Raw genomic sequence first — 23109 nt, forward strand, 5'->3', positions numbered from 1 at the left:
CTTACAGCAGCCTTGCAGAGCCTGAAGGGGGCCTACACGAAACATGGAGAGGGACTTTTTGCAAAGGTATATAAGGACAGGACAAGAATGGCTCTAAACTGAAAGAGGGCATATTTACATTAGCTATTAGGAAAAAATTCTTCACTGTGAGGGTGGTGAAGCACTGGAACAGGAGAAGCTGTGAATGCCCCATCCCTGGCAGTGTCCAAAGTCAGACTAAATGGGGCTTTGAGCAATCTGATCTAGTGGATTGTGGTCTGCTCATGGCAGGGCGGTTGGAACTGGATGATCTTTAAGGCCCCTTCCAGTTCAAACCATTCTCTAATTTCACAAGTTCTATAATGCTATCCTCCTCTCACTCCTCAAGAGATAACATCTCCTTAAGCTTTACAAAGTAGGCTTTTCATTCCTTTTACTGATGTCCCATTCCAAAAGCAGCTGCTTCTTTCACATGCACATGTATACATACAGACTTCAATTGTCATCTTCCCCACTCCCACATAAAGAGGATCAATTTTTCCTTCTCTCCATCTAACCACAACGCATATAGACTTTTAGATTTCAGAGTCAGACACTATTCTAAATCTTGATTGTCTATCAATACCAAATACTCAAAAGAATTTCTGCAGAAATTAGATTATCCTGCAGGAAAAAAAAAATATGCATAGGAAAATATCACATTTTCATTGAGACATATCTGCAGATACATCTTAAATAGAGGATTAATAAAAAGAAGTTTCAATTAAGTCTCAATTCCTACAGCACAAGTATTTTCTAAATGGGAGTACTGGAAGGATTGCATTTGACAGCCCCATTCTGGGGAAGTTTCCATTAGATGAAAGGCCATAAGGAATTAATGCATGGGAAGATGAAGCTGAACACTTACAGCCTTACAAAAAGGAAGGACAATAACAAACTACAAATACATAAATCATAGCAGTAATAAAGAATAAAAGAGGAACTTTGAAAGACACTTAGAGAATAATAGCCACAGGAAAACCTGAAACCAAACATGAGAAGTCCCTTCTTTTTCTGCTTAAAAATATACCGCATAAATGGGAAGTCATACAGAAGCTTTCCATTGTGAACTGTGGGAATTTCAATCATCAAAAGAACTTGACTGCAATTGACTAATTATCCCCAGCAGCACTAAAAGCTGCACTTAAGCACACAGAGAAGAGACTACAATACACATGTATACAGAGAATGCAAGTTTAAGGCACAAGCTGCTACATATAAAGTGAAACCTTGTAGTTACCTTTGGTTGAGATTAACCCAGCAAGTGTTCATTTGGTCAGTGGTTTCCTTCACCTTCCTTGAGTCGTCATCACGATACTCTCGAAGTAGTTTATTAGAAAGATCATTGAATGCTGCTACTGTGATGTCACCTCTATGCAAATCCTGTACCAACAGCTAAAAAGCAGTGCCAAATGAGACAGATTAAAATGAGACTATTTCTCATATTATGCATTTTATCACACATTATAAACCTCTCATTTTTTCCTCTTTTCTAAAAAGCAAAATGTGCACATTTTTCATCTAGGGGTAAAACCTTACAGAGAAAATCTACGGATATTAAATGTCCTGATAATGAACTAATCAAAGCATAAATAGGTGAGAAAAAGCTGTATTTGCCAGAACTGCCAAAGGTTAGAGAAATCCTCTTTTATAGTCTACTGGCAACAGAAATAAAAATACTTCTGTATTTTGAGTAGCATGAATAAGTTTGAATTATTATAATAGCAATATAAGCAGCATTTAAAAGCACCACAAATGAAATGTACAATATGAGAATTTGATTTCATTCCTTGGGGTTTTTTGTTTTGGTTTTTTGTTTGTTTAAAATTAAGGAAATACATTAGAAAGGTTTCTTTATTGTGGCAAGATATTTACAATGTGCCTTGACTTTAGAGAATCTAAACTCATTATTTCAAAATGAAAAAGAGTATTTGCATATATATATATATATCCAGTTTCACATTATGGCCTCTGTTTGGGCATGGACCTGCTTTCACTTAAGAAAACAAATTAGACCTAATAGTCCATTTCTATTTCCCTGCTTATGCAGAGATAGACATAAGTCAGATAGTTGTACAAAGCACACAACTTTACTGTCTACTTAAACAGCTATGGATTGGTAAGCAATTCTCACAATCATACTTCCTGCCTCTTCCATTACTCAGCTGCATCTCTACATTGCCCCTTCATGAATATATACGTGCATATATATATGCACATGTTTTTTTAAACTCTAGTATATCCCTGTTCTAAATACTGCACTGGCAAGAGCCTCTCCTCACTGCTTTGTGTCTTTAGTTCTCATACTGTGCCACCTACAGCTCGCCCTTTTTCTGACAGCCACCAGGACAAAGGACACTAGACTTACAGATTTATCACAGCATGCTTGATATGATATAAAAAGCATCAAAGATTGCATTAAATAAAAAAAAAATAAAAATAAAAAAAGCATAGGATATGCCTGGCATCCACCAGATGTGAAATTCAGGACAATTTTAAATACCTTAGTCCATTCCTTGACTTACTAAGCTGCTGTTAAATATTTCTATGAAGTCAATTCTGCAGCAGTATCATTAAATTTTAATTGGTCTGGGGTTCAAGCTTTTTGCATAATATCATTTCTTTGATGCTAAATTATACTAATTTCAACTAAGCTTTAAAAGGCACACATGCCACCTGTTTACTTCCCAAAATGGGATTTTTGGGTAGTGTGATATATTGAAAAACACAGACAATTAAAATATCATGCCCAAAAAGAACCAGAAAATAGTACAACAACTAAATTGCGCATCCACTCATCAATTGAATGTAGTAGCATTACATAGACTCAGGAATCTAGTACGGCAAAAAAGGAAGCATAAGTGGTCTTACTTTGCTCTCTGCAACGTATTTGGCCAGCATCTCTTTTGGGGCCTGCAGGAGCCCTCGCAGGCGGATCTCGCACTGCTCCATGAGGTGCTCCATCTCCTGCCTCTGCTCGTGCCACTGCAGGCTGTGTGCCAGCATGTGCTTCAGCTGCTGCTGCCGCACCTCCACGCTGTGCTGGGTGCTGTCCCATTGGTTCTTCAGCTTCTCCACTGCAGAGGACAACACGGAACGTGAAAAATATGAGGCAAGTGAAAAAGTAGCCATAGCTACCTCCTAATCTTCAGGGCAAAAGGCAATAATAGAACACATTCTCAAATACAATAGTCTCAATATTCAGTATTTTAGTTCGCCGTCTAGTTGACATATTCACAGAAGCAAATGAAAAATCAGGTGTTCGGCTTCCTCTTGTTTGAGTAAGACATCATACAAGTAACAACTATTTTTTCTGGTATATTTCAAAGTCATTATTCACTTTTAAAGTCCACACATATAGGAAACTTTACAGCAGAGATATGCCAGCAGCAGGGCTCCAAGGAGCACAATTTTAGGGTGATTTTAAGATATTAGAAGCAATAAGTCATCTTTTTGCATCTATAACTTAAACCGGTAGAAACAAATAAATAAATACTGTTTGGACAGTTTGTATAAAGCAAACTGAGCATTCCTGACCACTGTCTCATGGCACCTACACTGCAATTTTGGCCAATGTAGAAACATTCCACAAGGTAAACAAACTACTTTGGCAATTTAACTCCAGCACAGGTTTCTATAGAATTTAGTAGATAACCTAGCAGAAGAGAGAAGTTATTGGTTACACCCCACTCCCTTCAAGTGGAAGGAATTCCATTCCTCTCTCAATAAATAGTTTCATTAGATGATGGATAAACACACTTAACCTTTAATAAACAAGGAGTAAAAAACACAAGAGCCTAGAACAAAAATAGTGCATCACAAAAAGCAGTGAATATGTCTTTGGAGAGAAATGCATGGCATCATACATTTTCCTGGATACAAGACCATTAAAGCAAGTATATTACTTGAAAGTCTATAGAGCTGGAAACCCGTTTCTCTACTACCTGTTGTGACAGTTACAGGGAACAAATTATATCACTAAAGAGTGTGATAAAAAAAGAATGTTGTAAAAAAGTTAATGGGAAAAAGTAAAACCAAAAAAGACTAAGCTGGATTTCCTGAGCATCTCACTACTCTCATGAGAAACAGGTACACAGTACGTAAGACTAAACAAATGTATTTATTTTAACAGTAAGTACACAGTTTTATTAAAAAATTAACAATCTTGATGCTCAAGTCACTTCAATTTTCCATGAAGCAAAACGCTAAAGGTTGCACTAAAATTGAAGCCATTTAAGTGATTTACATTTTTCTAACCTTTTGCAATTAAACAAAGCCATTGTGCTTCATCTGCTTGAAAAAATCTCTTAACTTTAATACATTCAACAATATTCTGTTTAGTTCCACAAAGCTCTCAAAGACTGGGGCAGCAAAGCCCACCTGTCAGAGTAAATATCACTACACCGAACTGGTAGACAAACCTAGTAATTTCTGCAATATAGATTCATCCCTTTCAACCCACAGGCAGCTTGTGGATTAATTTTCAAGCACAGATATTTGATGTTCACATAGTAGTATTGGTATTATAGAATATTATTTATATACTTTTTCTTATTAATGGACAGATTAACCTTACTCTCTACACTGCTGACATATCTATCCTTTTCTCTACCTCCTGCAAACAGGACAGAAAAATAGTGACATTCCTGGTAGCCTCAGAACTTGGTGGGTTTAAGAGGTAAGTTCCTAAAAAAAGTTGTTCTGAAAAATATACTTGAAAAAGTATGGGCACCAGCCTGATATCACAGACAGAAAAACTAGAAGGAATTTCTGATGAGACTTTTTTCAATTCTAAGTGCCAATAAAGTTTCAATTCTAAGTGTCCCAAAAATTGGGAGCGAAGTTCCAGAGAAGGAAGCTTTGCTGTTTCTCTGCTCCTATCAATTTGAGTAATTATGCTTCATCTGATGACACACAGCAGACTTCCAGAAGGTTGTAGGACATTGATACATTCTGATATATACTCAGTGTCTATACATACTCAGTGTTTAAACAAAGAGGTGCATAAGCAGGCCAGAGTTTCACTTTTCTTCAAAGAGCCAGCTTTTCTTAACATAAGTCAGTGGTAACAAAACCTTCAATTTTCATGTTTCATGATAGACAGAAAATCTTCACACACATCCAAAGTATCTACTGGAAGCTTAATCCATGGCACCACATAAAACTTCTTTTTTCCCACTCTGGATGTGCATGACTATAGGGGAACTCAAACTTCAACACATAGTCCTTTACTTCTTGTTCAGCTTTTCTGAAGAATCCTGAACATTTTGTGACTGACCCCATGTCCCCTTGTTGACTGACTCCCGTGGTTATTATCCTAACTGCCCTGAGTTTCCACCTCCCCCTGAGTTCTGAGTGACTGCAAAACCAAGTTGCTTTTGAATCTTACTGCCCCCACCAGTCTATAGTCTGTGAACCTCAGACAGCAGATGTCATCTCCTCAGACCCCCAGAAAAACCACCCATCTTTGGGCTTCCCGTCTGACCACATCATCTCCATCAAGTCTTATGGACACCAAAGAAATTAATGCAGATCGAGTGAAGGAAAACTACATTACAGAGGAGAATATAAAAAAATATATCTTTCCATTTTTACGTCTAACTATGGTATTCCCTGCTGCATGAAATTTCTCATCTTAGCAATGAGCAAAGCTTAAGACTTAAAAAAACAGACTGTCCATAAGTTTCACATTATGACAACTGTACATTTCTTAGGTACAAGTAAAATAAATTTTCAAAGGGAGTGGAGACCTTTAAATTGGAAATTAAATTTTCAAGTATGTGTCAGTTAATTAAAATCTCTACTCTCAGTGAACGATTTTTAAAGTACACACAAAGTCATTGTCCTAAAGTCAATACATTCATGTTTTTAACTGTCCAGTGCCTCAGAGCTCAACAAAAAAAGAAACATGATTAGCTCCTTTTCTCAATAAATAAAATCCTCATCCCTGGGTCTGTGGCTGTGAAGAAACCCAAATTCTTCACAAAATATTTAAAAATCCCAGCAAAACTATTGACCTTCATACTTGAAAAATCAGCCAGTCAAAAAACAAGAGGCAATTCTTGTTCCAGGAATTTTCATTACACTGTTTAAGTGAAAGTCACTTAATTGCCAAGGTTTCTTTTTCAAGGAAGGCAACTTCAGCTATACCCAATCAATAATTTTGGAAAAAGACATGAAGATTTTTTACTGCCATAAAAACAATGTATTTGCAAACATAGGATGGATTAACTTACTTTTTTCTGTGATCTCTGTCCTGATGTCTGAACTGGAAGTTTTATTTTTCAAATTCTGAGCCAATGTAAAAACAGAATCGAGCTGAGGGTGGCGATGGTCCATATCTGCATTGGTTATCTGTTTTTAAGTCCAAAAAGTAGAAAATAGTTAAATTCATCTGTATTATTTAGGTAAAAAACACACACGTTTCCACAACTATATAGCTGGTCCCATCATTATTGTGACCCTTGAACTGTCACAGTATAATAGCACTGCACTAAAAGGCTAAAATATTGTAAATTGCAGTTACTGAAAATCCAGAGGTGAAGGTTAACCTATCAAACCACACTGTTACCACAGTTGTTGCACAATGTTTTCCAATATCTATTCTTCATAGACTTATTTTCATATAAGTTTCCATAACTTATTTTTTTCCTAACCAAGATTCATTTATATGTATCAGAAGCAGCAGTGGGTGCAGGGGAAAGTGAAGAACAAAAACTGGAAGGAATAATCAGACTATATATTGTTGCTCTATAAAACATTGTTCTCTTCATATACCAGAATATTACAAGTTAAAAGAAAGTGTTTCAAAAGCTACATCATGTTATTCTTCCAAATTCCAGACTATGTGTGAGATACTCACAGAAACAGTTTAGCACTTGTTTAGCCTACAGCTTTAACTCTACACTTAGTTAATCGACATTAAGTCAAATAAAATGAACTTTAACAGCAGCATACATCTCACTTATACTGCTCTTAGTCACGGTTCAACATGGCATGAGCTATCAACAGAAATAAACATTTACATCATAAGCATTTATGTTACAACTTTTAATCCTCTTAGCATGTCTCTGGAAATCAGTTTAGTGTAACTACAGCAAACAAAACTCATTAGAAACCAGTAAAGAGTGAATCAAAGATCACCCACTAAGCAGACATGAAGCTGCTCTAAAGTCTTCCGTGTAAATCAACTATTACAAACCCCAAAAGATGCCAGGAGGTATTCTCCAATTTCTTCATTTTAAACAAAAAAGTAACTGTGAGCCAAGCTCACATAGGGACACAAGAATAAACAGAAAACGGCTCTGAAGGAGAAAGGAGTATAATAAGAGCATTTAAAGTGTAACTTTCGTGTTATGCATTTAGCTGCAGTCAGGGGTTTTTTCCCCTTAAAAACATGTTATTGCTTTTAGCTTCTTTAGTGAATGTAAGAACTATTAAAATGTGAAACAATTTTCTACTAGCCTTCACAAAAGCACATACTTTCATTCGTATAATAGTCCGATTGATCTCTTCAGTATTTCCCACAGTGACTATGTTTGACTTGAGCATCTGGTCAATCAGCACCAACCAGTCAGCCAGCTCAGTTCTAGTTTTGTCCAGATCAGCAGGTGCAGAAAGTTCCAAAGCCTGCTGAGTCTGAACAGGAATTTCCAATGAAGAAGATGCTAGCACCACCTCTTGGATATCTGAAACAGAGTGTGGGGGTTCTGTTAAAGCAAAAGTAGTCATGGCCACACGAGCAGTTCTTAGAATTACAAGGGGCTTTTTGTAATTCCTATAAATATGTAACAGCATCTACAGAGAAAGCACAGCAAAAATTGTATTTTAACAACCAGAAGCTAAGTAATGAGACTTATGAACCTTTAAGGCAGCTATTTTCTTACTGCATGCCAAAAAGACTCACCCAAATGATTCCACCTAAATTCAAAAAAAACAAGATGAAAACTTGCAAAGACAAAATTACATTAAACCTAATGGAAAGAAGCTAAACACTCATTGACATTTATTAAGCATAAAGCCCAATATTTTTGTTTAAGATAAACATCTAAAGCTGTCTTCCTCAGTTTTGTACTATGTAGCAAAAAGGTCTTCTCCACTCTTGGCTCAGAATTCACTTAAGCACAAGTGAAGCTTCTGGAACAGATGCTTCATGGACTTGGCATTACACAACTGTCTGAAGAAGGGACAGATGCCCACTAGTTCAGTCACATCTTCCTCTCTTTTTAACCTGACACAAGAAAGAAGTGAGAAACGAGCTGAATGAATAGTAAGATTCACTCCAGAAGTTGTGTTCTTGTTCCAAGAAACACTAACATCAAACTGCAGCATGAATATTTCACACTTCCCTCAAACAACGAAACACAGGAGTTTTAACAAACACATTGTATGAAAGGATAACAAGCTGAATTCAAGGTTTTGAAAGGATTAAACAGAAGTTGGTTTGCCTCAAATTTTGTTTACTGATTCTGAAATTTAAAAAAAACAATTTGAGTTAATTTACTGAGGTTTGAGTTGCAAATTTTTTCAGGCAAGGGCTGTCATCTTTGCCTAAATTTCCAAAAGGGAGACCTGGGCATTTTATTTACAATCTGTATTTGCTGAACTGACTCCAACAACTTGAAAATATGACCAGTGTCAGCATCTGATAAAAGAACACATATTTAGACAGCTTTCCCTAAAACATTCAGAAAGGTAAGTACCTAGCAGATAAGGGAGACCCATCTGGCCCTCTAACCGAGCCAAAAGAAGCAGAATGGTCTTTATTTAGAAGACAGCAAAAAATCCACATGCAAGAGTTACTTTACAAATAATTAGCTGTATGGAAAGCTTCTAGTGCATCTTAATTAGTAAAAAGCATGAACACAAATCCACAGGAAACAAAACACAGAAAACACAGACACAGCTGTGTCACAAATACAGCTATTTTGTTTTTACTCTCTACCTAGTCCTGATGAGGAGGCCTAAGCTTTATAAAAATTTCTCAATTTCAAAACTCTTAGAGAAACTCCAAAAGACTCCCCCAGTCCTGAAGAGTAGAGCGACTTCTTCACTACCCAAATATTCCCTCTCCTCCACGGCAATGAGAAGGCAGCCGCAAGTTCAACACAATGCTTCAACATTTCTTATTTATTTAAGTTCTTAGAGTTTATTTTCTTTTTTAATTACTTTTGACTGCAAACAGGATTACACTCAAGACAATTAAGCAGAACAGAAGGATCAATCACTCACCAGGAGGCTTTGTCTTTGTAACAAAACGGGACTGCCCAACAAATGCCTCCAACTCTCTCACTTTGTCAGGCATTTCTCTGAACACCTACAGCCCAGCAGAGAGAAATAAAAACAGTAACACAACCTATATTAATGGCAATTATTAAAAGACAAAATACTCTACACCATGCCTCAGATATATTTTAATTAATTTTTGGAAGGTATTCTTTAAAAAACAATAAAAACTAAAGTGTTTTTTCCATACATCCTAGTGTAACACCTAAATATTGAAAAGAAATAAATTGTTGTGGACAGGCTGTTTACACAGTTAAACCATGTTTACATGGTTTTTACATTCTAGGCACCAAAACTATAACTAATTATTTGAAAATACTTTGAAGAAAAGACAATGCAAAGCATGATTTGTTGTCAGTCACACAAAGTAAAGAAACAGAGAACTGACAAAAAAAAAAGTGTTACAACTCCACTGTAGTGAAAACAAATGTGCCTATATGCTTTCTAAGTTTTTTAAAGTCAGTGATGAAAACATAGTGCTCAAAGCAGTGGGGGAGTCCCTATTTTCATGGCTGAGTTGGTAAAAACACATCTTTTTCTTTCCCTGAACTATCAAAAGCCCATTTCCTCAATAAATTCTTACATCTGTCACCCATAAAATAATTAAAATAATTTAATTTTTTCATTTGGATCTCCAGGCTTTGCTTGAAAAAAATCTTGCTTTACTACAACCAGCCTTGCCAATGAGATTGAGCACATTAGTTTCTAATTTACAGTAATGTTTAAGAAGAATCACAGATACACTTGGTAAGATTTTCTAAGCTCTACCACAGCTTTATTTCTTTTCCTCTTAACTGCTACAAGCATTCAACTTTCCTATATAGTAAAGATTTACTCTAACTCTGAATTTCAAGTTAATACTTACTGTTTGACTCAAATAAACAAAATATTTTTGATTCAGCTGATACTTGTGATCCATCTTTCAAAAAAAAAAAAAAAAAGAGAGCCAATACAAGAAAAAAGGAAACAGAAAAACCTAAGCTAACCAAATTAACTCAATCTGATGGAAAAATGTCCATCAGTATTTTCATGTGTAAGTGGTTTGGGGTTTATTTCCTCATCAAGCCTGTATGGTTCCCTAATCATTTTATGTACATGCCACATGTCACAGATACATGAAAAGGAAAACAATCATTCCAAGTACACCATTCTGTTTTCAACCTCAAGTACCCAATGCTAAAGAAATGCATACCTTATTCCACCTCGCATTGAGGGACCGCAGGCAATCAGAAAGCTTGGTTTTTTCCTGAAGATCAATATTTTTATCCAACAGTACTTCAGATTCAGTTCTGTTCAGCCATTCCAGTTTGTCACCCAGAACTTCCATCTCGTCACTTAAGACCTAAAATGGACAGAAGAGTTACAGACTGAAATAAAATGCATACATGCTTAATTAAAGGAGGAGGAAAGCTTTCTTTTAATTCCAATGTTAGACCTTTCCCTGAACATACACAGAGAAGCTCCAATTTTGGTTTCTGTGCTTGATCTAGAAATTACTGAAATATTTATTAACTTTCACTTCCAGCATTTATATTAAGGTAGATGACAAGAAAAATTACACTTTGATGACAAGCAGGAAATATTCAACTGACATGAGGGAATTTATTTAGGCAAACACAATTGCAACTACTTTACATAATTTATAAACACTTATTCAGGCCTTCCATCTTAGATTTGGTCTAAAAGAGGTTGGTTGGGGGTTCGTTGGGGTTTTTGGTTGCCTTTTTTTAAATTAATGATTTTTAAGAAACAAGCAAGCAGGTTAGTTGCACTGACTGCTCCTCTCATTCTTTTAGGATTTCAGAAACTTTTTCTTTCACACATTCTATAAACCAAAGATGTTTTGTTGTCAAAGCGAGACACAAAACAGGAAAAACACATACATATGCACACAACTTACTTAAAATGGCCAAAATCCTTACAGTTTAAAAAACAAATTAGATAAATCTTACACACATAAGAGATTATTACAACTGCCCAGTAAATGGGACAATGTTGTTACTTACCCTTTAGGGTTATCAGCTTTTTTTCTATAGATTTTAGCAATTTAAAAGTTGACAAATACACATCAACTCCAGTGAAATTCTACTCACTAAATTCTATCAGCAATATATCTATTTCTCACTGTCTCTCACACAGACACCATCTTCTGGCTACATACCAGTTACCAACTCAACCCAACTTCATTTCGAGCTACAGCTTGCCTATGTAAGAAATCTCACAAAATTGTCTCACACAACCATAATATGTCTTTCGCTGTTCACAATATAAAAACTCCCCTCCTCAAAAGCCATGCTTTACACAAGACATACAGATGTATACATATTTACACACTAATCAGTCTTGCCTGTAATTCTTGCAAGTTTTCTTCATGGTTGAATGTAAATCTTGTGTCCAGAGCATTTTCTACATTTTCCAACCAACAACGCAGCTCATCAAGCTTCTTCCTGTACTCTATCAGCTGCTGGTTCTCTCCTTTTAGCCTTAAAAAGCAAAACCAGAAGTCCAGCAAATCAGTCCTAAATTACTTCTGATGTCATGGTCAACTTTTTTCAGTGCTTGAAGAATTTTAAAGAATTCATTTTATCATCAAAAGACTACCACCCTCATTAAAATGCAAGATATTTACAAATAAATACTATTGCCTTAAAACCAGACAAATTTTAGTTCCAAAGTCATAAAACAGACTTTTAAAGACTACAGAAAACATTAAATGTAAGTGATAGTAATGACAACACCTTCAGGCCTAATCATTATAAGGTCACTGAATTTTTCCCCTGGAGGTTTTAGGGACATATATAATACTTCCACTAAATCACATAAAACTTTAATGAAATTTCTCAAACTAAATAACTAAGCAAGATCCTATTTTATTCCTAAACATATCAGGAGCTGTTAAAAACATGTAATTACATTAAGTTCTTACTTTACAATATAGTGGAAATCTAAGAACTGTACAAATTGGTTCAATTAGCGTATCTCTGTCAGTAATAAAACAAAACTTAGTGTAAGGTACTTACAAGTTCAGCTTCAGTCAGAGAAAGTAGCTGAGAAATTATTCTTTAAAAAGCCTGGCTTTATAAGGATATTATTTTTAAAACAAAGGGAAACTGTAAAAAAAGTTTTGTGGTTGTCATTTTGTGAGTTGTTCTAAACAAAGACTTACTAAGCAGTCAACTTCAGGTGGATTTATGAGAAATTTGTTCTAGACGACAGTTCAAAGCAGAGCTCCAAACATTAGGAAAATTCAGATTAATAACAGCGTGCAATAGAATGCACTCTCTCTCCCAGCGTCTGCTCAATGAAATTCTACTTATTGCATCTGTTCAGACATCCAAATTTTTGATTAACTTATTACCTTTGTTGTCTATCCATGACCTCTGTTGTGATTGCTTTCCAACGTCTATTCAATCCTGCCAGTTTCTCCTGTAGGAAGCTCCCGTCTGTAGCAGACAGCTTCTGTATGATCCCCTCCCCAGTTCTGTTCAATGCTGAAATACTGGTCTGATGGCTGGTGACTCCCTCTTCAAGTTCCTGTCAGAAACATAAAAGCCACACAGAATTTTATTACTGACCTGAAGTGACTTTGATCTGGCTCATGATATGCAGGATGAACCCTGGGTGCATATTATTTTACTAAAAGAGGCACTTAAAACCATCTTACTTCAAAATGGATGCTGTTGACAAAGTTATTAATGTTCTTTTATTGAATGTAATTCAATTTTCTAGGTGTCATAAGAAGATAGTGACACAAATTAGGCTATGAATATTACAAAGAATCACAAGAATTCATTCAGGTCACCAGTTCTGAAATCAACACTCATCCTTTTCTCTTTATGTACAGCGCTTCCTAGTAGTTCTAACCGATCGTTTGACTTTTAACTAGGTCTTTTCATGATCTGTATCCCAAATATTTCTTTACCTTCAGAGTATTTTAACTAAGATATTTATGGCAGCGCTGCCATGGTCCCAGACACCATGGAAAATCTATGAAGATAAAGAAAGTCAGAAGATGTTGGGATTAAATCTTCAAACATCCCTAATGACTACAAAAGTCCTACACTGTTAGCAAAAATTTATTTGCAACTAGATTAGGAATAAGATGATTCAAAAAAGAGAAGTACAACGCATCAGAAGAAAACTTCAAGCAGCAACAAGGATAAAACAGAAGCTGTGTCTTAGACAGAACATAGTTTTCTTTCAGAACACACATTGACACTTGGATACCTAATACTCTCAAAAGAAAAATCTGATCTCCTTATTTAAAAGGAAGTAAAATAAAAAAATATCAGGGAACTAAATTCCAGAACCAAAATCTGAAAAAAAAAAAAATCACACCTAAGACCCCTGTAATTGGAATCTTCTTTTTCTAGATTGTTTACACACGGCAGTATCTCCAAAATACATTCATTTAAATAAACAATTTGCTAAGTTATAAATGACCTTTTTGGGGTCCATTTTTTTTTAAATTATGAGTCAAAAGTAAGTGAAATATTACATTGGATCTTTTATCTGATTAAAATATTTTTGAAGCCTTAACAAAACTTATAAACTGAAAAATCATGCCAACATTTGAATTATCAAATTATCTCAAACCAATCCATACTAAGAGTGATCATATAACCCCATACTATAAGCAGGAGTTGAGTTCTTCCCCAAGAATAAATTTTAAACTGCAGCCAAAATAGAAATGTTAAGAGTTACTGCTCTTTGAAATGTAATAGCACAGCCTCTGCAAATCCATATGTCTATCTATAAAACTACAAATTTAGACTAAACTCTAGACTGTTTCCAGCTTGCTCATTTTCTGCTCCAGTCCCACGTACCTGCTGATGCAGCCCAGCTGCCTGCAGCTCCAGGCTGCCATCGGGCCCGCGCGCGTCGGCCAATAACGCTTCAGCCTCCGCGATCCAGTGGGAGAGATCGTTGAGATCGCAGTGGAACTGCCTCCACGCCTCAATGGCTCTGTCAAAGCAACTGTGGGAAAACACAGGAGTGAAAAATCAGCCAAAATTTCAGCTAGAAGGCGAGGAATCCCACCCCAGTGAGCAGAAATTTGCCTTGCAGAACAGAAAGACTAACACACAGCCTGGCTAACCAAGTCCTAGTACTGAAGGCTTCTTGGCACAGTAGCAGCTGGAGAAAGCCAACAGCACAGACTGTCATTAACTTCCAGCTGAAGGAAGAAAGGGCAGTCCTCAGCAAACTTGTTCTATCACTTAAAAAATAAAGATTGATTAGCTACATCAATTTGGTCTGCAGAACCCTTCCCTCCTTTATCGTGAAACAGTTCAGCTATCAAACAGTGTAAAATATGAAATATGATTAATTGCTCAGATTTTTTTTCTCCTTCATGAGGAGGAAATGGGGTGCTGGTGCCCAGGATTTATTAAGTGAAGGTGATTTTGATTATATATTTGATTATATAGTATTATCAGTGAGCACACATAAGTAGGTCTTATAGCATTTAATCACACAATAATTTAACAGATACTTCATTGTCATCATCTTTGCAGCCTCAAATTAATGTGTTGCCTAATTTGAAGGGCAACATGTTCTTGCATGGAACAGAATAACCATAGTCAGAAATTTGTTTCTGATAAAATGAGAGTTCGGTTATGTTAACGAGCTACCAAAGTAAGAGCATGAGAAAAACATGTCAGAAAGGAATGGAGTGGCTTGTTTTCTATTTGTTGATTATTAACTATTCCCAACTAACAAAAATGGTCATCTTTAAAGACCTAAGAGGCCAAGACTACTGTTAATCAGAGGACCCTCTGTTTTGACTGAGGAACTATGTCATTTGCAGCCTATTACTGCAAACAATTGCAAATAATTGCAACCGTAAAGACACCAGGGTTATTGCACATATATGGATACAATCTGAAATTACCAGCATAATAAAGATCTCTAAAACCAAACTTTAAAGGGCTACCATTGCAACTTTTTTTTTTTTAACTGAGATTAATTTCATCAAAATTAAATCTCATTTTACATAAGATCCATATTTTTTGACATATACAGGGCTTATTTGTTGTTATTATTATTAGCCAATTAAAAAGTCTTGGAAGACGTCTTAAAAATTTAAGATTTAAAGAAGTCTTAAAAATCTTCACTTTAATGTTTCTAACCTTATCTCCTAGTTCTACCATTTCAGTTTCAGCACATACCTTGATTTAACACCCTAGACCAACCTGTACACTGACCACAAATTTCAGTGTCCCTTTATTTCTCACATATGTTTCAGTCCAAGCATATTGTTTCATAACAGTACTCATCCCACACTTAATAAGATACATTCTAAGCACTTAAAATAGATTAAAAGAAGGTTTTATAGGCTTCCTTAAAAATTACAGTTTTTCAGGGAGTTTTGGCCACATGACTTTCTCAGAATACAAAATTTAAAACTTCAGAGAACACTGAGGTACAAAGTTTTAACTTGCACCATTTCTGTTGTGGGACTACAGCTCCATCAGTATTTTGAGCAATGAGCAAAGTTCCACCTCAGTTTTGAGTCACATGCATGTGCTGCTGTTCCCCTACAGACTGCCTCATCTGAAAGCTAAAAGTATCAAATTCCTGTGACTATTGCACCAAAACTTGGCCATCATTCGCCTCCTCTGCAGGAATCCACTGTTTCCAAGTCATCAACACTTAGCACTGGGAGAAAATCCACAGCAAAATGAGCACACCTATCAAACCAGTACAGTTACAAACATTAAGTCTATATATACATACAAAATCCACACTTTTTACTCTACACACGTCCAAATGCAAATGCAGTCAGCTGGATTTAGTTGACTACTTAGAAGCTTTGATAAGTAAAGTTGAATTAAACTTGTGCTTGGCTTCATCAGAGCATTTACCAAAGGTTTAACTACTTAGCTGGCATTCAATCACAAAATCTTTACTACCTCTGAAAACTAAATCAATCTTTTGCCAGAGGCTTCAGATGCTGCTTCTTCTAATTTTGTCAAAATTTCCACCCACTCCAGACATAGAAAAAAGCCAAAGATGATTAAGGAGATAGTTATCCAGCTTATACTTAGTGTAACACTGGTAAAAGCAAGCTTAAACTATGAATTCTTCTTTGTAACAGAAAGGGTTTAAAAATACTAATGCCATTTTAATATTGCAATTAATAACATCTTCAGTGATCAAAAAGCATGCTTCTATTAAAATTACAGCATTTTATATATGCAAGAAGCTACATATCATTTATCTAAATTAGTAGTCCAGTAGTCCCTTTTTGTATGAAAATGAAGCCCAATATTATTCTCATTAATATGAAGAGCTTTACAAACTTTATGACGGTCAAGCTTAATTTGTATCAGCAAAGTGACTGAAGAGGCAATCTGTTGCATTTTGCCACTTATTCATAAACACTGAACTTACTCTTTGATTCACTTACCTTTCTCAATAAGAAGACTAGGTTTCTGGTTAGCCCTGGCTACTTAATCAAAGTAAATTTGAGTAGCAAATTCAACTGTACTCACAAAATGTTAACATTAGTTAACTTACAAAATGTTAACATTAGTTAAAGCTTTCCAAGTAAGCTTCAAGTGGAAAAAAAGACATAACTAAAGCTTAGTGCATACAGTATCTATGAGGACAATACTATAGCTACAGGCATATAAATATGGACAGGCACCAGATTCGGGAGCAGTTGTTTCCAAATTCAGCAGGTGACCACAAGCACCCAGCAAGAGCACAAAGCTCTACATATCTGGCATCACTGCTTTCTGATTGAAGAACCCACAGTGAAACAACATTGCCTGCTGAGTTATTAGAAATCTTGATCCTTCACTCATCCAGGAGCCCAGAATTTCTGGAAGTCTCTATTTGGATGATACTACAAACTGATTTTTATATCCCCACACAAACTGATTTTTATATCCTCTGAGAAAGAGTTGGAAACACCTGCTTATGTAATACACACTCTTCCTAAAAACACGTCTTAAAAATACACTGCCACATGTGTTTGATATCAGATTTCTGGTGCTACAAAGCAAGCAAACATAGTTTGGCATACCTTATGCCCTACAAAACTTCTGCATCATCCATTACCTTACATCATCATTAAAAAGGAAATGCTGTAAAAGCAAAGGAATTTCAGTTTAAGCCTTTGCATTTAATTTTAAATGTTACTATATAATTTTCAGTCATTAAGGGTTTTTTTTGCATAGCAGCAATCTTTGTGTACACTGCTGCTTGCAGCATGAGCACCTTCAGCTTAGTGGTAACTTCCCGAACATGTGCTTTGACACTTTTACAAATTCCAATTTAAAATATTCCTCTAATACACTTTCCCAAGAATTACTAAGTGGTATTGAGTTTGTTTTTAAAGATTTAAAACTGATTCAGATAATGTAAAAAGTTTATTGTCTCTTCTATAAGGGTTAGGGAGAAATCAAACTTTTTGCCCAAGTGAAATTACACCTATTTGTGGCAAGGAAATTAGAAATACATATTTCTTAAGCACTTATTTTAGTATTCTTTTGTTTTCCTAACAACAAAATTTTCTAATCAGGTCATCTCTCATCTTCAAATACTTACAACAAATATTATTGACAACTGTCATAGGTGCTGTATTTTAAAAACCCTATTCTTTCAAATTGCATCCTTCCTTCAAAAAACAAAAAAAAAAAAAAAAAAAAAAAATCAGCCTTGAATTCTTTATAAAAAGATGTCCTACTCAACATTATTCTACTAGAACTTTGCTTTGTGATGCCTTTACAAAACCAAAATTTTACATTCCATAAACAAAACATTGTATCTCACAGACTAGAAACAATGAGCCTCATGAAAGCAGCCAAACTTCAATTTCCATGTTAACAGTTTCAACATTCAATAATTCTGGAAATTATTTTGTAATACCAACAAATAAAAGCTGACAACTCCCAAACTCATCTTCATCATTAAGGTACATTTGAAAAACACTTATATAAACACGTACATAAAGTATTTACATGGCCACAGAGACCAATCATGCTTGACTTACCACTTACGATCATTGTACATTCTATTAATTCTGTCCCATTCTGCATTCAGCTGTGTTAGTGCATCTCCTATTTGTATTGCCTCAGGTCCAGATGCTTCCAATATAACATCAGGCTGCTTTTCATGTATTACTGCAATTTGATCCCCTAGTTTATCCAAAATATCTTTTATGTTCTGCGAGTACAGTAATGGCACAAGTCATTAGTAAAGTTAACACCAGCAGGAAATAAAAGAAAAATACCAAAAGATAATATTTTCAAAATTGTTTCCCAAAAATCAGCATCTACAGTAAGACCATGACCACAGTAACATTTACAGTTTAAATCAGTTTTAGCAAATGAACTAAATAGCTCATCATACCATTTAAACGTGTATCCTTTTCAGATATTTATGAAAAGGATGTAATAATTCATACATATCTAATTTGTTCCTAAGGTAAAGGGCACACCATACTTCTCAAAATTACACTAGCTTCACTATTAAACAAATCTACCCATGTCACTATACATACTCTTTCCTCATGTAAAAAAATGGACCACAAAATGCAACTTCATCATGCTTCACGTAAACTCCCATATGCACAGAATTGCAAAAGCATAAGGCTGCACAAAGGTTTTACCTTTAAATGACAAAGTTAAAGTAATCCATTTCAAATACCACTGAACTATTATGTGAAAATTCCTTTAAACCAGATATTGTTGTAAGACTGCCTTGGTATTCAGAAGACAAATAGTCCATGCAGACAGTGGAATTTACTTATCTTTTTGAATTTAAAAGAGTAATGCTTCTAAAAATTTTATGCTCTGCTATTTGCTTTTTCTGAAAGCTATATCAAAACTTCAAATCAGATGAGACACCTGCACCAAAAATACCAAAAGTATTTTCAACCTGTCTTAACATAACCACTCCTAACTGCACTCAAGGCAGCACAGAAGCAGAGTAAGCAGGGTTAAGAGAATTTCATCAACAAAACAAAGGCTTCCCCCTTTGTCAAAGGCTGGCACCATTCCCATATTTGGTTTTATAAAAAACATAAAAAAACCAAAACATGAAAAATGGAAGCATGTGCACAGCAGAAAGGAAAGCATGTCAGAAAAGTGGACTGGAATTCTGCAAAGCTTTTAAGGACCTACATAGCAGCTGCCGAAACAGCCAATCTAGCTCTTAGTGAGAGGCAGAGCCCAACTACACCTCAGATATGACACATGGACCCTGCTATGATTCCCAGTCCAGAGAGGTACACCTACCCTGCACCATGCCATGTGTAATTACCAACTCCAATGGATGTTTTCTGAGGGACTCTATTTCACACTCTTTTGTATGGTAAGAATTAACCAGGGCTCATACTTCTCCACACTCAGCTCATATTTGACAGGAGGATTCAGTATTTTCAAGCATGATTTCTTCATCTCCTTTTGAAAAAGTCGAGGTCCTCAACTATTTCCTCACTATAAATCACACAAGCTAATCCACTGGCTGACAATAAGATGGAGGAGCTTAAAACTGAAACAATATTGCTGTTTTGCTCATCACAACAGGTACCATCATCTTGTGGCCTCATACACAACTTCATAAAAAGACAAAAATCACCCTTTCTCCTATTCCTATTTGAGCAATTGCTTTCACATGACCTAAGAACAGCAGCTGTATTATGGCTATCAAGCAGGAATGCAAGGAGATTGGCTTCAGCATTTCTTTAAGTATTATGTAGACTATGATGGCAAACAAGCATCTACAACAAATTAAACCTTGCTCCCTCAACTTCCTACCCAGTTTTCATGCTGCTACACTTTGTATCCAGATTATGCATAGAAAAAAAAAATAGCCAAAAGAGCTATCATTTTTTAGTTTCCAGTGTATATTGATCTTGTATACACCAAGCAAAACCACAAATGTAGTAATAGAGTTGTTAGGGTGGTGGCCTTTCTTCTGCTGTTTCCCTTCTCCACTCTGAATATAATGCTTAGGCATGCAGTACCTTCAGTGCATCTTCCTGAGCTGAAAAATCTTCATAGATGCCAGTATTCAGCTCTGGTGCATTGAGCAGCAATTCAACATCAGCCATGGCCAGCAAAACTTTGTTGATTTCAACCAAGTACTCAGCTGAGAAAGGCAAGGTCCTAACTCCTGTAGCAAATTGGCCTTTCAAGCTCTGCTGGACAGGGATTGCCTGAAAACATGAAAATTCATTTTATAATTCAAGCAACAATCAATTTTATTAAAAAATCCTAAATCAATAAACTATATTCAGAATAATTCCTTTTCTACATTCGAAAAGAAAATAAAGGCCTTTCTAGCAAGATTACATTCATTCAGAAAGCTGCAAGTCCTGCACAAGACAGTTTGTTTATTTAAAAAGTTAGGAAAAAGTTGATATCATGCTTCAAAATGACTCTATTATTCTTGATTAAAACTCCAAGCAATGGGAAGGGTACCACTGTTTCTCTTAACTTGATCCTTACAATTTCCAGAAATAACACTTCTTGATTGAGCCGTTATCTAGTGTTACAATCCACTCTGCTTCCTTCTTTGCCAAGATACCAATTTACTGAAACACTTATTTTTCCCATCCATATTCTTTTCAATAGGCATCCCCACCCACATTTTCTAACCATTTTTTTAAAAATAAATTAGTGCTCCACCAGTAGTCCAATATTTTGCAGCAATAAAAGGCAGTAACTCCTCCAGAGCTTGCCAATTGTTTTCTGCTCTGGCTGCAAGACTAGGCTATCTAGCCAAGTACCATGTTAGCAGATAAGAGTAAGAACAGTAATTTAATGCAGCTTTTTCTTGGCTCACTAATAGAGGGCTGGATCTGAAACATTGGGAAGATTGCTACAGGAAACTATCCCTCTGCCACGCCTGGCAAAAATTAGCAGAGGCAGGTAAAGCACACTGAAAGAAAACATTTTAGAAGAAAATGTTTCTTGTCAAACGGAATTCTGTTACCATCTCTGAAAATAGCCTAGTTCTTTCAAATTATCAAATAAAATAAAGCCCACTTCCAAATACTGAAGAACTCAAGCAACTTTAAATCACCATGTTGCACTTGGTGAGTGAATCAAGCAAGACAGAGGCACGGGACTGTGGGATTTACTAACAGCTAAGAACACTCTAAAGAGTGAAGAATAAATGTATGCTCAAAGCAATTTCAGCCAGTGAATTTTACTTTGCAATTTGTCTGGGCTGGGTGTACACATGAAAATCTCTAGCAGAGCTGACAACCAATAAAATATTAAAACCAAGTGGCTTGCAAACACGTGTCTATATCTTCCTCCTTCACATGCTTCTGACAATTTCAAATATGTCACTCAAATTAACAGGAACCTAACATAACCAGCATATGTAGTGCAAATGAAGCAAGGACTGCAGCAGAAAAGATATGTTCACATATTCACAATTCAGGACTTTACATGCACTAAATGTTCCTAAGGATTTTCTTTGGTTTGTGTTGCTTTGGGTTTTTTTGGAGGTTTTTTGTTTGTTTTTGTTTTTTGTTTTTGTTTTTTGTTTTGTTTTGTGTTAATTTGGATTTTTGTTTTGTTTTATAAAATAGACAGTCATCCTGTTCTGAAACTGGGGACACAGCTTTGCTTCCACAAAACCTTTACCACCTCATATGATTTGCTCTCAGTGATTCATTGCACACCAAAGAAACAGGATGCAAGGGCATAGTCTACTAAAGTGTACTAAAAACAAGAATTACAGAAAAGCATCACAAACTACTCAGTACTGCTTTTGATTCAGTACAGCAAGCAAGCATCACAGTTAAAAACAAGGCTTACTCCATATGTTTTAGCTACAAAGCCAGCTTCTTGGTCCCTGATGCTCCCCAAATGCATTTTCTTGAGGCTCTGCATATATTTTATCAGCTTCCATCAATGAAATTCAGAGCAGAAGCCCAAGGCTTAGACAGAGGCATGATTCCCTGTGGAAGGAGAGGGCCCCAGTTCCTAAGAAATCAGACAGTCTGTGCAACTCAAAGTATGTTTTCCCTAGCAACATGAACTATGTCAAGGTAAGAAAAAATTCCAGGATGCCTTCTACAGCACAGCCATCTGCAATATCTTCACAAGGTGTTTTCTCTAGCTCCCAAATCATTCCAGAAGTCCCATTCTCACACAGGCAGCAAGACTTCAGAATCAAGACTTCATCCACATGAATAGGTCACTGGGCTTTACTATGTTTCCACTCCCCACACACGGCTTTGTCTCTCATTATCCACACCCCACACACTGCTGTGTCTCTCATTAGAAAAAACTTGCACAAGATTTAAAACAGCACATGTTGGCATGCAGCAAACTTGTTCTGTACTTGTGCATTGACATGTTCTGAAACTTTCTGCTTTCCCAGTAACACCATCCTGGGCCAGATTACTCTTCCTGGCTAAGCAGTGAATTCCTCCTGATGCTGCTCCCTCAGAGTACAGCTCCTTGCTAATCTCCTCCAGCTGCCTCCCATCACTGAGATGATGCTTCCTCCTCTCACAACCCTAATTCTTAAAGGTGAACATAAGTGCTATAAACACATTAGTGCTTCAGTACAGCCGAGTTTTTAATTGTTCAGCTGTTCTCTACCTTGCATTGCAGACTGGAAGCTTCTAAAATGCAGCATAATATGCTAAAAAATAGAAGTGTAACTCTCTCACAGTTACCTGATAAGTACCTAAATATTACAGAAGTTGGTTTTGGTTGCTTGGCTCTTTTATTTTATTTTTTTAATTAAGGGAAAAAAAACCCTCATGTAAGCAACCTTTTCACAGAATCAAAATGGTTTAGTTTGGAAAGGGACCTTAAAGATCATCTC

At 36.0% G+C, this 23109-nt stretch overlaps 1 protein-coding gene across 3 annotated transcripts in view; it reads right to left on the reverse strand.

Annotated features, from left to right (window-relative positions):
• UTRN (utrophin) overlaps positions 1 to 23109 on the reverse strand; it is a 342938-nt gene that overhangs the window by 188951 nt on the left and 130878 nt on the right. For all 3 annotated transcript variants that reach the window (XM_059469342.1, XM_059469343.1, XM_059469341.1), the window contains 11 exons: positions 20282 to 20473; positions 18305 to 18477; positions 14130 to 14280; positions 12662 to 12837; positions 11651 to 11786; positions 10496 to 10645; positions 9250 to 9334; positions 7501 to 7706; positions 6255 to 6372; positions 2890 to 3095; positions 1259 to 1413 (listed from right to left, as the gene is read on the reverse strand). In XM_059469342.1, coding sequence (XP_059325325.1) covers positions 1259 to 1413; positions 2890 to 3095; positions 6255 to 6372; positions 7501 to 7706; positions 9250 to 9334; positions 10496 to 10645; positions 11651 to 11786; positions 12662 to 12837; positions 14130 to 14280; positions 18305 to 18477; positions 20282 to 20473 — 1748 coding nt within the window. The remainder of the gene's footprint in view (positions 1 to 1258; positions 1414 to 2889; positions 3096 to 6254; positions 6373 to 7500; positions 7707 to 9249; positions 9335 to 10495; positions 10646 to 11650; positions 11787 to 12661; positions 12838 to 14129; positions 14281 to 18304; positions 18478 to 20281; positions 20474 to 23109) is intronic.

This window comes from Ammospiza nelsoni, chromosome 3 (genome assembly GCF_027579445.1).
Source record: "Ammospiza nelsoni isolate bAmmNel1 chromosome 3, bAmmNel1.pri, whole genome shotgun sequence".
NCBI lineage: Eukaryota > Metazoa > Chordata > Aves > Passeriformes > Passerellidae > Ammospiza > Ammospiza nelsoni.